Here is a 14,937-nt window from a genome sequence, read left to right on the forward strand (position 1 = left end):
TCCCTCGCCTCCTCCTTCCCTCCTCTCCTCCCCTCCCTGCCCCTCTCGGCTCCCCGACGGCTATGGCTGAGAGAGCGGGGAGCACCGGGGGAGCACCGCCGCCCGCCTGGTTCTTGCCCGGTCCCCGCGGCCGCTCCCAAAGCGACATCTCCTCCTTCTCCTTCTCCCGGAGAACCTGCCTGCTCCGGTCCAACGTGGGTGGCTCAGGTAAGGGACAGGGAAGGGAGGGTCCTTGTGTCCGAGCCCCCCCACCCGAGCCGAGCTGAACTGGGGAATTTGGGAAGAGACATCCTCCTCCACACCCTGCCCTGCCCTCCCAGACCTGGGACCGTCTTCCCTCGGTGGCCACGGTGTGGGTCTCTGGTTTACGGGACGTTGGATCTGCCCCTCGAGATGATGTTCATCAAGTTCCCGGCTTTCAAACTCGTGCTTTCAGGTTTAAGTGAACCCCAGTAAACAAACAAGTTGATGTTCGTCAAGTTCTTGGCTTTTCATACCCGTGTTCTCAGATTTAAATTAACCTCACTAAAGTGGTGGGTACTTCGCTCACCGAAGCATCTCTAACTGCAAGGGCAGAAAAGCTTCAGGGCATATTGTGGGGACATCAGAACTCCTCAACCTGCCACTTCACACACTATGCTTCAATTCCGTGTTAGGATTTTACTTCATGCACTTAGATCTCCTCAGGGTTTTTCGTTAACAGGTGAGGCAAAAAAAATGAGTCAGTATTCCACCGTCCCACTTCAGGACTGCAAGTGCACACAGGATGATTTGGGGGTGCAAGCTGGCCCTTTGGGACAGAGTAGGCTTCCTTCAGGATTCAGAGTAGCTTTGCGGTGCAAAATGCAAGGAAGTGAATGTCCTAGTTTACAGTGCAGATATTTGAAAGTGGCCAAAGTAAAATAAATACATACTCAGTTGGGCTATTCTTTACTCAGTCTTTTCCTGAGCTCGGGTATTGAGGCAAATGAAATTCTGGTCTCCATACTGCCAAGCACATTTTGAAAATGAGTGCTCGCCCAGTTGCAAATCAGCCCTGCTCTGTTGACCAAAACAAGACTGTAGGCACATACATCCCTGACGATGTAGGTATTTTGGATGCACCTGTGAACCTCAGTGCCATCAGGGCAGCTCCAGAGTGTGCTGAGGGACCTCCTCTGCCGCAGCACAAGCAGGACAGCGCAGTGCATGGTCAGGTCTGCAATGGACCACAATGTCCTCTTATGTTTGCTCCTCAGGGAGTGTTAAGATGAAGCAGACCACATGCTTGGGGAAGCTCAAACATACAGCCTGTGCCTGCCTGATGAGGAGAGAGGGAGTACAAACTTGCTTAGTCACATAGGAGCAAGTAGATTCAACTTGTGGGGCCAGAGCCTGCAAGCAAAAACAACTCTACGTGACATTCTCTGCATCATTTTCAGCTCTACCTTTTCCCATGTCTACTTAAATGTTATGTTGAAGGACATTTGGGACAGGGAGGAGGGAGGAGGTTCCAGTGGTTTGTCCGAATCAGAAAGGATTACTTTTAGGTACAAGGTGTATTTTAGCACCGTCTGGAAGAATGCTGCATAAACAACACTCTGTGGCTTGATGTGCACAAGATGCCTTAACCTAGATGTAGAGGGATCACCACAGAGGTTGACAAGATTGAGACCATGTCAATGTTAGACTATGTTTGTCGTTAGCTTAACTACAAAGACTACTAACAATGAGCTGGTTTCATTAGAAGAGACTGGAAAATCCAGTGGAGGTAAAATGATGGTGTTTTCAAAGATGTGCTGTTATTTGTAGTTTCTTACCCCCAAAATTTAGGCCTCCCCATTGCCCTACTTGATTTTTTTCTTTTAATTTTGAGGATGTGCTTCCTGCCAGCAAGTGACAAGAGTTGCTTTCTCTAGTTTTTATTTTTTTGACATCTTTTCTTTCATTCTGTATTTGCTCCATTGCTGCTTCCTGTATTTTTTTCCAGCTGCTCACTGGGCACAACAAAAATACTTGCATGCTGCCACACAACTGTTGATTCTCTCTTTAAAAAGGAAAGTATGCATTAAAGATGCAAAGCTGTTTAATTTTTAATGTCATGTTTAGAGAATTGTTTTTATACTCAGATGCCATTAAAATAACCTGCTTTTTCCTTCCTCCACTAACCTGGAGAACAACCATAATGGGGACAGAAATGCTAAGCGCTTAGAGAAACAATATGAGCTGTATTATTATTTTTGCTTCTAACTCTTTCTCTAGCTGTACCATTTGATTAAAGTAGGTCACTCATTTACATCAGATGTTACCTATGCTTCAGCTGCTCCATTTAGAAAAGAATAATTTGCATTTTAAATAACCCGCAAAATGTTTGCTTGCTGCCTGTTCCTGGAGTGATTCACTTGCAACTGTTGAAGTCACAAGTTGCAGTTTCTGTTGCATATATGTCTTCATTTTCTAGATTCCGATGCCAGTAATGCTGAGAAGACATTGTTGTCTCCTCACACTCCATCAGTGATGGGTTGGTACCTCTATAGAAAGTTCTCACTGTCATTTATTTTACCACCTCCTGATCTACCATTCTAGGATCTGTTAAGAGGCAATATTTGTAGAGACCCTTCTAGCAAAGGGAAATATAATAGCCTTTCTAAAAGCAGCTTTGGCAGTGGCTCATAAAATGCATCTGTTTGTTATTCTAGATCACTACTGTATGTATCTCAATAGTACAGTGAGGCTGGTCGGGTGGTCCCCATGTTTATGCTGCCTGTGCTTTCTTACCCCCACTCCTTCCCCTGTTACTATCATATGCTGAAAGTAGCGACTTCCTGGTATCACTTTACAGCATCTCACTTCATCAGCTGTGGTCCAGTTTGTGAGGACAGTGTATTTTCTGTTTTTTCTTCTTCTTAAAGCTGGCCTTTTCTTTTAGGGTTAGTGGTAGAAGATTACTTTATTTCCCTCTCTGGGCTGTCACCTCACTTGTCGTTGTATCAGGCCTTTACCTTCCAACATCTTATTTACTTATTTACTTACTATTTACTTTACTTACCAGGTAGGACCCTGGGAGGAATGAGGTGATTATCATCATGAGTAAGGGTGGCACAATCTAGACTTTTGATTTAGACCCTGAAAAAGTGTAACGCCACTGAAGTTCAGAGCCTCTGTGGCAGGCATATTGTGCATCACTTCAAAATTGTGGTACTCGCCATCTGACCACTGGCTAGTTTGCCAGAGCAACTCTAGGAGATTGGTGAAGAAAAACATATTCTCCAAAAATTTCAGAGCAACACCAGAGCCACTTGAGGAATGATGCTTGAAGAATGCAGCTTTCCATGTTTAGTGACTAGATTTAAACCCACCTTAAAGGTCGATCACGTTAGTCAAGTGTCTCGATTTGCCCAGCGTAAATGGGGAATGAACTGCACCGGAAACAAAGACTGTTCAAATGATTTCCCAGAACTTCTCCAAAATCAAAATTTGGTGACTATGGGGCTGAGGGCAGCTCTCAGCGTCAGTGGTGAGCCCCGGGGTGCATGGTGGAGCGGGAGGTTGCTGTTTCATATCAGCTCCCTTTGTGCTCTAGTTGCAAGGTGGTGCTGGCAGTTCTGTTCGTGATGGTCCTCAGGCACCAACCCTAGCTACTGCGGTGCCCATTCTTCATCTGCGTTTCCACATAGACATGTAGACAGTTTTCAGTTTGCTCTCTTTTTAGTGTTGTGGTTTTTGCTACACAGCTTTGCATTTTGTTCTGAAGGTGGTGAGGTCTGTGGTGAGGTATACATCTTGGTGAAAAGGGAACTTTACTGCTCAGACCAGAAGTCAAAAATTTAACACCCATTTCTCCACTCTGGGATTGACATTGTCATATTGTTGCAGTTCCTCTTGAGGTCTTGCTCTTTAGCAAGAAGGAGAAGTTTCAGGTAATTTGTTCCACTGCTAAGTGCACCTTTCAGGTAGAGGTGAACTCCTCACACGTTTCCATTCCTTTAATGCTTTTTTTCATGCCTTTCTGATGACAGACACAAAAAACCACACCCCCACCTGGGAATTCAGACAGCAATTCATCAATATCTCAAGCTATACTCCAGATGTTGGCTTGCAGCAGAGAGTAAAAGTCTGAGTGCCAATGACTCAAAACTTGTACATCCCAGTATTATTTTGGGAATTTTTGCCTAGCAAACTGGTCTTTTGCAGGTTACTTTATTCAAAAACGTAATGAGTAACAGCTACAATGACATCTGCTTCTGGCTCCAGAATAGGATGGGTGAAAAGATGGCTTAAAATCCCCCAGTTAAGTGAAGAACTGGGGAAGCTTCCATGCAGTGATCAGAGCATCATAGAGGCTGATGGTGGATGGGAAGAAAGTGCATGATTTTTGGACTTAATTGAGCTTTTCATTATTAGAGTGCTCCACTTTGCAAACTTAAAAAATGTCAGATTCTTTTCTTAATGGACAAACATTCTGGTTGATGCAAAGGAAATGTTTTTGACAGCTGAAGGTATTTGAGCATCTCGAAAGAGTGAAACCTGAAATACTCTTACTCTAGATATCTGGGGGCATGGAACCTAGGGAAAAAGGTAAATTTTGGGTGGGTAGGTAGGTAGCTGTTAAGGTTTGCCTGTATTTCCCTCTCCAGTTGTACTCATATTTCCAAAAATGGCTACAGATTCCAGTTTCTTGTATCTAATTACACCAAGCAAGAGTCCTACCAAGGTCTGTGGGAGTTGAATGAAGTGTTTGTGAAGAAATCAGATGTGCTTTGGGAGGGCAGTTAGAAAGATGGTGTTTTTCTGTCATCAGAGGGGTTGAGGGGAGAGAAGCCTCATGATGTGGAAGAACACTCCTAACTAAAGCAGCTGGTTTTGATACATTATATGAAAATGTGAGCATTACGGGAAAACATGATTCTCCATTGTATCAAGAAGGACTTGTTTGCAACATAAGTCAAAATATAGAACTTTGCAAGAACCCTAAGGCAGATAATTTGGGGTAGAAAATGATAGTAGAGCTAGGAACTAAACTCAAGATGACTTTGTCATTTCTAAGAGACAGTGCATTCTGTCCCTAAGTCCACATTAATATTTTTCCATCAGTTTGAAAATTTGAATTGTCAGGAAGAGGCATCAAGCATAACCATATACAATTTGACATGTGCTTATAGAACTGAAGCATCCACTTCTTTGTAATAATCTGGAAACATGCTTAGACCATTGTCCCACAGTGTTAAACCCCATTCCGGTCATCCTTACATGTAACTGTAACTTGTAGTTTCAGAAGGGTGCTGAGGAAAAATTAAGGAATCTTGAATTTTGTACTTCATACACTGACAAAGTTTAAGTCTGCCTGAAAATTGGTATAGTAAATGGGCATGCAGGGAAGAAGTACGTGCCAGAATATAGTCAGCCATTTCTAATATGAGTTTATACCATAATGCATATGAAATAAGAACCTGCCTGTTTTATACTGGACTAAAACTTCTTATTCCACACGAAGTCTTGCAGAATAACTGGGATAGGTTCTGCCTGATTAAGTGTGAAAGGGGGAACACCGGGAACACAACCATGTATCCTATGCGTCATTTATACATGACCCAGTTTCTGGGACAACAACTTTGCAGTTAAATATTCAGACTTTGGCTCAGGCTTTTAAAAAAATAAGTGTTTTCTAAATGTGGTAATAATCTTTGTGGTTGGCTAAGTAGAAATTGGACTGCAAATATTCACAGCGTAGGATTTAATGCATATTTTGCAGCAACTAATCAGTAGCTGACTGTGTGATCTGTTCAGCATTTTGCTACTGTGTGTTTCAGTTTCTCAAGGCCCTTTGGCATTTACACTTCCTGCTGGTGTGTGGCTTTGAGCAAGTAACCATTTAATATCAGACTGCACGTCAAGTATGAAGCCTGAAGAAGTGATCTAAAGAGTAGCTGAAGACTTTTTACTCCTTCTCTTACTGAATGTAAACAACTTGTTCTAAAAAAGCATTTGTTTTTGTTTTAAAACCTAAGCATTTCATCTGTCAAATCCATCATTACAGTAAATCATTTATCTCTCTTCTCCGCCCCACTCCCGCCTCCTCTTTTTTTGCCATTTTTTCATGAAAAAGCAGGCACTAATTAAGGTCAAAGGGCTGGGGATAGTTGGCAGGTTTTCTGAAGATTGCTGAAGACTTTATATTTTTATTTATTTTTGCTTTTTGAAGTCAGAATCTTTTCCATGTCAGAAATCCTGCAGGATTTCGATTTTCAATAACAGCAGTATTAGTCTTGCTTCTGAATTTTTAGTAGTTCTTACTGAATACACTTTAGCATAAGGCAAAGATATGTTCAGTGGTAATCCTTTTTTTTTCTTTTTCCCTCTTTTTTTTTTCTCCTAGCATTTTACCTAGCATGTTGCTATTTTTAACAGATGCAGAATTTAGTTTTTCTCAAGTACAAATCAAGTGTCACAGATGAAAAAGTATCTTGAAGAAAATAGAAAATCCTGACTTCAGTGTTCTGAGTTCAATCACTTTTCACTTTACATTTGAAATTGTTGGTCTTAAAACCCACCACAACAAGGGATGCTCTTGCTTTTCATTCATGTGGAAAGCACTGTGATCTTCCTGAAACACAGCAGAGTTTGCAGTCAGTCAACAATTCTCTCGGTGGGTGGCTTAGAAAATTTGTTCCCCATCACACAGTTTTGATGCCAAATTGGACTTTTAATATGGTGTGTTGTATAAATCCTACGAGTGCCTTTGGTGTTATTACAGTTTCTGAGTTTTGAAAGGCTGAAGCAGTGAAATATTACTAAATTTTATCAGTATTGAGTACTTAGTATAATGGGCTCAGAAACATCGGCAATGCTTTAATATAGCCTGAAGCTTCAAAGCCACTATGTGCTCAGGTAGAGGATTTTATAATGAAGTGGAGCTAAAAGGAAGCTTAAACCTCTGCATGCTTTGGTGGTAAGATCTTTTCTTACCCTCTCTCTTCTCTCTCAAGTTTCTTATATATTTCTGGCACATTCTGGATTACCCTTCTCATTTCTCATGTTGTTAAAACCACTTGGCCACATTCAGAGAAATATAGGGCCAAACAGTGGGGGGCTGGGAGGGAAATGTGGGAGAGGAAGCATTCTGTGGCAACGTGGCGACTCTTCACATGTTAAAATACTGTGTGTAAATGGCTTTTCTTTGAAATAATGATCATATTTTTTACTAAATGTCTTTTTTTTCAGAAAATAGAGCATTTAATAGTTATTTTGAATTAAATATGTATTTTATAGCCCAATCTACATTTTTAAACATTTGCACAATTTATAGTATCCAGAAGAAAAACTTGTTTGGGAAGAGCGGACTCCTATTAAAAACATTTACCTTTTCTTTGCCTTCAACTTCAGACATGACTTCAGTCTTGCACACAATTTTGTTGGCTCCCGCTTGAGGAATTTGCCCAGTTGCACAGTACCACACGCTATTTCTGTTAGCTGGATGCATCAGTTCATAGCTCAGTTTTGGCACCTTTACCCAAGTCGTTCCTATCCAAACTATACTGGAAATGAAAGGCACTTATCTCTTAGTTCCTTTCACTTCTCCCTACTCTTTTCACTCCCCTCCCCCTACTAGCTTCTTCTCTATCTTCTCCACAGCTTCCAATAAATCTCATTTAAATTGTGTTGATAGCCTACATACCACTTTTGATGATTCTCTGTCTAGGTCTGGCTGTGTATTTGTTGGTTTCTGTTCTGCGCATTCAAGTGTGATGCACTCCAGTGCTTCCCAGATGTTTGGAGGCTCTTTGACCCCAGAGACGGAGATGTGAATGGACTAGGAACCTGCAAACATAGGTTTATTTTCTGACTGTCACAGGGAGATGAAGATCTGAATTTGTACAGACAGAGCAGTGATTCTTTCAATTTTAGGAACTCATTGGGAAGGGAAAAAAAGGTCTCCTAATGATTCTTTAAAAAAAGGGTTGCTGAATGTTAACAATGGAGAAGTGCTTCAGAGCCTTTTTAAGATGAAGCTTGGCACAATGGCAAGGATCAGGAAAAGGCTGAACTCTGGCACAGTCCTTGCTTTATTTAAAGTTGTTAAGTTAGCTAAAGTTTCTTTGAATACAGATATATCCCAAGGAAATAAGAGTTTTGTAAAAATCCGCTCTTTTTGTGGAAACAATCCTGATTTCAGTCACATTTCTGCATTTGCAGGGAGAAATATCTGACAAAACTTGAAAATGGTAAACTGTCACTTCAGAAAATTAGTCTAAGGTATTTAGAATTTTTCATCATATGAAAATTTGATATAGGAGGGTTTTTTCCTTCTAATTTTGGGAGAAAGAACAGGAACGAAGGCAGTAGAGAAGTGTCAGAATTTCCCTGGCACAGAAATGTGATTATTCTAAAGGACCCCATCCACCTATACAGGGCAAGTGTACGACTGCCACTTTACTTTGTTATGGCTAAATCATTGGATATCAAATTCTTGAAAGGTTCAAAGGCCTTCTTGAAAGTATAAGGACATTCAGTACTTCATAGAACCAGACCCTAAAGAGCATGTTGAGCAAAGCTCCCCCTCCAGAGCATGTGTGTTTGCTTTTTCTGGTTTTGGGTCGAGAATCACAGCTTTTAAGATACATCTGTGGCTAATACACACAGTACTCAAGAAAATTATAGGCAGCAAGTAGAGTTGGTGTTGAGGTATTGTTTTGTATCATCTACAAGCACAGTAAAGAAGGGGTTGTGCATTTGCAGTTGAATGTGTCCTAATTGCAGGCCTTCTTTGTGTTCAAACACAGGCAGCTATATTTAAACTTTGTGAGTGAAAGGATAATTAGCAGTCATCGCTTGCCACTTTTTTATTTATTTCCTCTGCTGCTCAGTGTCAGGACTGACAGTTAATGTTAGTGGTTTAAACCACCGATGAAAATGTGAACTTTTGATCTTAAAAAACATGAGTGCTACCAAAGAGCAGCATGAAAAGGCAGCACCTACGAGGCATAATTCTGAATATTTTTTTTTCTGATTAAAAGCAGTTTTGGCAAGCTCAGAAAAGTTGAATTTGAAGTAAGTCCTTTTACTTACACAGCCAGAGCAAGTGTAATCCACTGGGGACTGGTGGCAGATTTGAGGACATCCCAAGTCATAATGTGAACTGCTCTAGCCCTGAGGATGAAGCATGGCACGTTGCTTTTGTTACTTGGGCTGTAGGCACCTCTGTCTGTTTTTCTCTGAGTAGACTCTCAACTCTGTATCCTTAGGAGTGAGATGAGAGGGAGAGTTACAGCTCCCCAGGGGCACAGCATCTTTCTTCCAGCTGTTTGACTTTTGAGCCCCAAACATTTTTTTAAAAAAATGGTGTCTTCCCGTTATGCCTTGCTGCAAACAAAACTGAATGGCAATATTTCACACCATGTCTGTTTTAGTGACTAGCAAATAAAAAAAAAAAAAAAATGCTGGCACCCAGATATTTAAGTCTTTGGAGACACATCTGCTATGAATTTTGCTTTATTCTTTGGAAGCTGAGATAAACAATGGCTTTTGATCTGCAAATAGCAAAAACGTTTTTGGAGAAAGATTTCCAAAGGATTGATGCAGTACTTTTCAGACCTTTCTCTTATTTACATAGTCAACTTGAGATTTGTCTAGCTGGATCTTCACATGGTGAACTGGTGAACGTATGTATGATTTTGTAGGTGATTTTGGCTCAAAGCCAACAGCACCCATTTCACTCTGTGGTACGATTTTTATTACTGGGCATATGGTACATGAGTGCATTGTACTACAGCTTGTGCATTTAGTGGTCTATCAGACACAGCATCTGAAAGCTACACCCTTGCAGTGTGCGATCTTCCAGAGCTGGAGGGAAACAGCAGAATGAATTACTTCCATTCGGCTACAGGGGTGAAAGACTCTGGGGACAGCTTGAGGCTTCAGATGCGCTGCCTGCCCTTTTTTGGCTCCATCTCAAAGGGCTCTCCTGATCATCGCCAGACCCTGGAAGAAAGTTTCTCCCCTTGCAGTTTCTTCCCTTCCAAACAAGCGTTTCATTCAGTGCCTGCCGTGGAGGCAGCACCAGGAGCCAGGCAGCTCTGCAGGTTTGGCCCTGGGTGAGGGAAGGTGGCAGGCCATCTGAAAATAGCAAGGTAATTGCCTAATAGCAAGCTGGGCGTTACTTTGAAATCACTCTGAATTCAAGCTGGGTTAGGTAAAATGCAAACGAAACCACTTTTTTTTTTTTTTTTAATGTTGCTAGTCTTTTAAAAAGAGAAAGGAAACATCACTGACAGAGTGAGCTCTGGCAAGATGTCTGTAACCGGTCTGCTGAATTCAGGGGGATAAAGACCCGTCAGACTTAGTCTTGGTGTCAGCAGTTTAAATAAAGATTTTCTATACTTCTTTTCTTATGTCTTCTATGAAGTTTGTGATAATATTGTCTGTTTTGGACGGTTTTGCACTACTGTGGAATTGTTGTAATTTATTAAAATTATAAATTGTCTATTGCAAGCAACACACAAGTTGGTTTTACATAAACTACTGACCAGTGAAAGTAATTCAGTGGAGCACAGAGCTTTTGCAACTTTATTATTGTGTAAACTCTGTGGGAAAAAAGATATTTGTTCCACTCATTCTAGGCCAAGATTGGAAAAGTGCTGCAAGCACAGGAGGGGACATGTGCAAAAGAGGTTTCTTGGGAGTGAGATTTATTGGGCTGGGGAATAGTCTCCCAGGAGGAAGAGTGAAAATTACCCTAATGGAAGCACTTAAAACCAGAGCTGGAAACACACTAAAAAGTATGTGAAAAGAAACTGTTTTGCAGTGGCAATGAGCAGGGTTTTTTGCAGTTGTGGTTTTTTTATTGGTCTGTGTTTAGACCAATTCAGAAATGACAGTGGGGGACACAGGACTGAGCATACAAGCCATCCACCTGCACCAGACACACTGGACTGAGGATATAAAGATGGAACTTGCTTTTTGGCCACCCCATCTGTGGCAGGGTGTTCTCTCCACCTCCTTTAAAAGCAGAGGGAAGCAAAAGAGACGGGAAGGCATTCTCCCAAGCAGCAGAGAAATAACTGGCAATAAGTTAAATTAAAGGGCAAAACCAAAGGAAATTCTCCCTCAGCATTTTGAAGAGGAGTTGTGTTACACTCACTTTTATGCTAGGCTTAAAGATAAATATATATTTAGATGAGTTTAGGTGAATATTTAGAATATTTAGATGGAGTCTAGGCAATAGGGTCTTGACAGTGAGAAGTCCATTGAATAAACAAATTTTGCCTGCTTTCTAAGCCCATTGCTATTTTTAAAGAAATTACATCAAGGAGATTTTAATTTAGGCACTAATTAGTGAAGTGAATTCTAATACCTATTAGAACTCCATACTTCTGTTGCTGTGAATTTGTCTCAGTAATATATATCCCACAGAGGAAATAAATCCCAGAAAACTAAACTTCATGCATATCATGTATGAAGTAAATGAGATTTGATCCAAAATGTTTTTATACAAACATTGATTATCATAACAATGGGAGAGAGCGGAAAAACAATCCAGAAAGAGCTCTGTAAATGGCAATATGCAGCTCTCTCAGATTTAGGATTAGATGCTTAAAATTATGCACGTTTATAAGGACCAGAGTTTTAAAAATACATGCAAATGATTTCTGGTTTAATCCTTTTGCATGTCAATAAAAGCTATCAAAATATGTGCACTTTTCAGTAGTCCTAATCTCCCTTTGTTAATGGAGCTTAATCTTTTAGAAACAGAATTGTTGCAAGAGTGGCTTTCATGTTTTGTGGCAATTTGGGATCACTGTGAAAGTGATTCGGCCGGTGTAATAATTATACCGAGTTAAAATCAGAAACCAGGTTCAGTGGCATTTTGATAGATGTCACATGTCTGTGAGATTCACTCTGATGCTGAAAACTCCTGCAGTAAAGGCTGGTTGTGGTTCAGTGAACCAAAATTTCTTGCTTGTCTTCTAATGGAATATCTTCCCTCCATGCCACTCTGAGGGGTGTAATGTCCCTGAGTGGATTGCTGTGAGCCTGGGAATTTCTGTAACAGCATTGAACACTGGCTGAGTCATGTGAATAGTGGGCATTGAAATCCTCTGCTATAGAACTGCAGGGCAGTTTTCAGTAGGGGTGCATATTTGATACATAAAATTGCAGTACGGGTTCTGCTGAGAATTCATGACACACAAGGAATAAGATCATATAACCCGTCCATAGGCATTGATAGGTTCTTGGGTATGATGATGTGTGTATATATGAAAAAATAACTAACCACCTTCAGTTCAGTCCAGCTGATTTAAATGATGTTTTCTAAACCACTGAAATATAAACATCTAGCTATCAAACTGGTGGAGCCTTGCTTTCTCTGTTAGAAAACACAGGTACATAGTCACAGAGAAGGAAGGAACAAATTGGTATCTATCAGGCATCTCCAAGAGAAAGGCTGAAGGCTGAAGGATGACCACGTGGACCCTTGCTCTGAATAGGGAAGCAGGTTAATGTCACTGCTCTTTGAGATTGCCATGGAAGGAGAAAGGTGTGGGCACCCTTCCTTTCCCCCTCCAGACTTGGTGTTGATATTTTTCCTCCCATTTCAGTGTATTTGGTGTATCATTAGTAGATAATACAGACATTTTGATCTCTCAGCAAATGCATTGGCTTTGAGTAAAGGAGTACTTTCAGCAGACCAAGCATTCTTCAAAGGAACGTGCAGCTCAGGCTATGACAGTCTGGTCCAGCCAAGCCATCGCTGTTTTGAAATGCAGCAGTACACTGCCGTAGAAGTCTACTGCAGTGATTCTGGGATTGTGATTTCATTGTGACTTTCCAGTGTTTAATACTGTTTTGCTTTGGCTCTTATGGTCACATTCTCAGCTGTTTGGTTTTTTCAGTGGCTGCTGGGCTTCTTTGGTGTTGAAAACTTCTGAAAACATGATCCTGCCATGCACAGGCATTTAGAAATTAGTAGAAAGAGACAGAAAAATCTACTGTTCTTTTTTTTTTTATTCTAAATGAAGTTATAATATGCTTTCACATGTTTCTGGAGGCTTGATTTATGATGTTGGTACACTTAGGGCTTTGGCTCAGGCTGAAATACATCGCTGCAGCTTTTATCCCAGGAAGGCCTCTTCAGAACACTTTAGAAAGAAGAGGTGACCTGAAGTTCAATACCACAGTCCTTTGGAAGGCAAAAGTCTCTGTGGGACCAGATGGGGTTCTTTTCAGTTCCAGCCTCTTAAGAAAGTCCTGATATAAGCAAGCGTGAGATGCATTAACACATTTTATTAAAAGATCTCCAGATCTTTTGCACTGCAATGCCCACCAAGTGTAGGAAAAGTGAGGATACTCTCCATCTAGCATCAACTTTACTTCAGGAGCCCATCTGCTTGTGGTGGCCAGCAGAGCTGACACGCTGGACCCTTACCAACCCAGCTCTGCCCTGCCATGGAGATGAGGAGACTTGTTCATAAGTTGGGATTTTCCAGCAGGTCTGTGAAAGAGCCTAAAAACACAGACTATACAGCAGAAAACAGCAAATGATTAGGTTGGTCACTTTAAACAATTTGTTTGCATTATAGTAATTTCTTGAAGAAAGTCTCACTCATGTGAGTAGTCTTTTTTTTTCTTTTTTTCTGATGTAATGAATGTATAAGGTAATGGAGCTTTCTTTTGCCTTTTTTAATCATATTTCCTGTCCTATAAGGACCAACAGCTTCAGCAGCCTTCCTGCTGCAGGAGGAGGGGAATGGAAAAAAGTTGGAAAGGTCAGGGTTTTGGCTTTTGTGAGTATGCTTATGTTTATCAGTATATGGTTGAAACTTTATGCCCAGCCATAAAGTAGAATTAACCACCTTGTAGCTCCTGTTTTGTTATGTCTTACTCCAGTTATTTTTCGTAGGACTTCAGAGCTAAGAGCATCCTTATGATTACTGCAGCATCTGACCTTGTTACCACTATAAAACAGCTTTCTCTGAGCCCAAATGCCTTATACGCCTTATACCATATGGTCCCAACTGCCCCCTCGGGCTTCTGACCCATTTGCTGCACCTTCCATTATCTGTCACCTCCATACATTTGTTTAGGTGCCTTAACCTCCCCAGCTGCCCAGCTGATGACTGCCAGGGGGCTGCTGCAGGGAAAAACTCGGTGGGTGATTTTGTGTCTCAGGGAGATGCTGCCGTGTGAGGCTGATACACTAGATGGGGCAGTTGTTAAGCTGATCAGCAAACACCATCTCTCCGTCGCTGGATTTCTGCCTGGATCACCCACCTGCTCGCAGACGAGAGGATTTGAAATACAGGCTTGTTTGTATGAAGTGAGCAGCCCTCCCGCAGCAGAGTTGGTAGATTGCCTTGAGCTGGTTTCTCCTGGTTTCTGCTCCTTCCCAGATGAAGTCACAGCAGGATCATCTTTAAACGCAAACTCAGCTGTCTTTAAAAGCACAAAGCTGGAGTGGGATGGGATGGAATGGCAGTGTTTTAAATTTCCTGAAGCCCCCCCCCCTTTTTTTTTAAAAAAATCCATAAAATGTATATTTAGACAACAAAAAATGTTATTATCAGCCGTTGCTCTTCCCTCAGCCAAGGTAATGCTGCAAGCTGGGCATTATTGGTTGTGCTGGTGAAATTGTATCTCCTTGTAGTATTGATTCTGCTGTACTTTGGTTGGGGCTTGCGGGTTTTGTATTGATCTGTCAAAGAAACTGCTGAGGAGTGGGTGAGCAAGATCTGTTGTCTGTGTTGTTTGGGAACTAATAGAAGCTCTTACTCTTTGCTGGCAGCCTGTTGCACACCTGGACATTGATTCATTATGTGAGAGGTTGGCTTTAATTAGAACCATGTTTTCCAGTATTTGCACAGAGTGCTTTGACCCCAGTCGACAGCAAGTTCATAAAGGCAGACTCTCAGGCTGAGTTGCTCATTTATTATGTAGTCTTCTGAAAAAGAAACCATTAAAATA

General features: G+C 41.3%; 1 protein-coding gene across 2 annotated transcripts in view; it reads left to right on the plus strand.

Moving 5' to 3' along the window:
• PHACTR2 (phosphatase and actin regulator 2) overlaps nt 1–14,937 on the plus strand; it is a 145,672-nt gene continuing 130,735 nt past the window's right edge. Inside the window, exon 1 of one of the 2 annotated variants that reach the window (XM_074862722.1) lies at nt 1–207. In XM_074862722.1, coding sequence (XP_074718823.1) covers nt 63–207 — 145 coding nt within the window. In that variant the 5' untranslated portion in view covers nt 1–62. The remainder of the gene's footprint in view (nt 208–14,937) is intronic. The other variant, XM_074862725.1, reaches the window with a different exon arrangement.

This window comes from Strix uralensis, chromosome 3 (genome assembly GCF_047716275.1).
Source record: "Strix uralensis isolate ZFMK-TIS-50842 chromosome 3, bStrUra1, whole genome shotgun sequence".
In the NCBI taxonomy this organism is placed as follows: Eukaryota; Metazoa; Chordata; class Aves; order Strigiformes; family Strigidae; genus Strix; species Strix uralensis.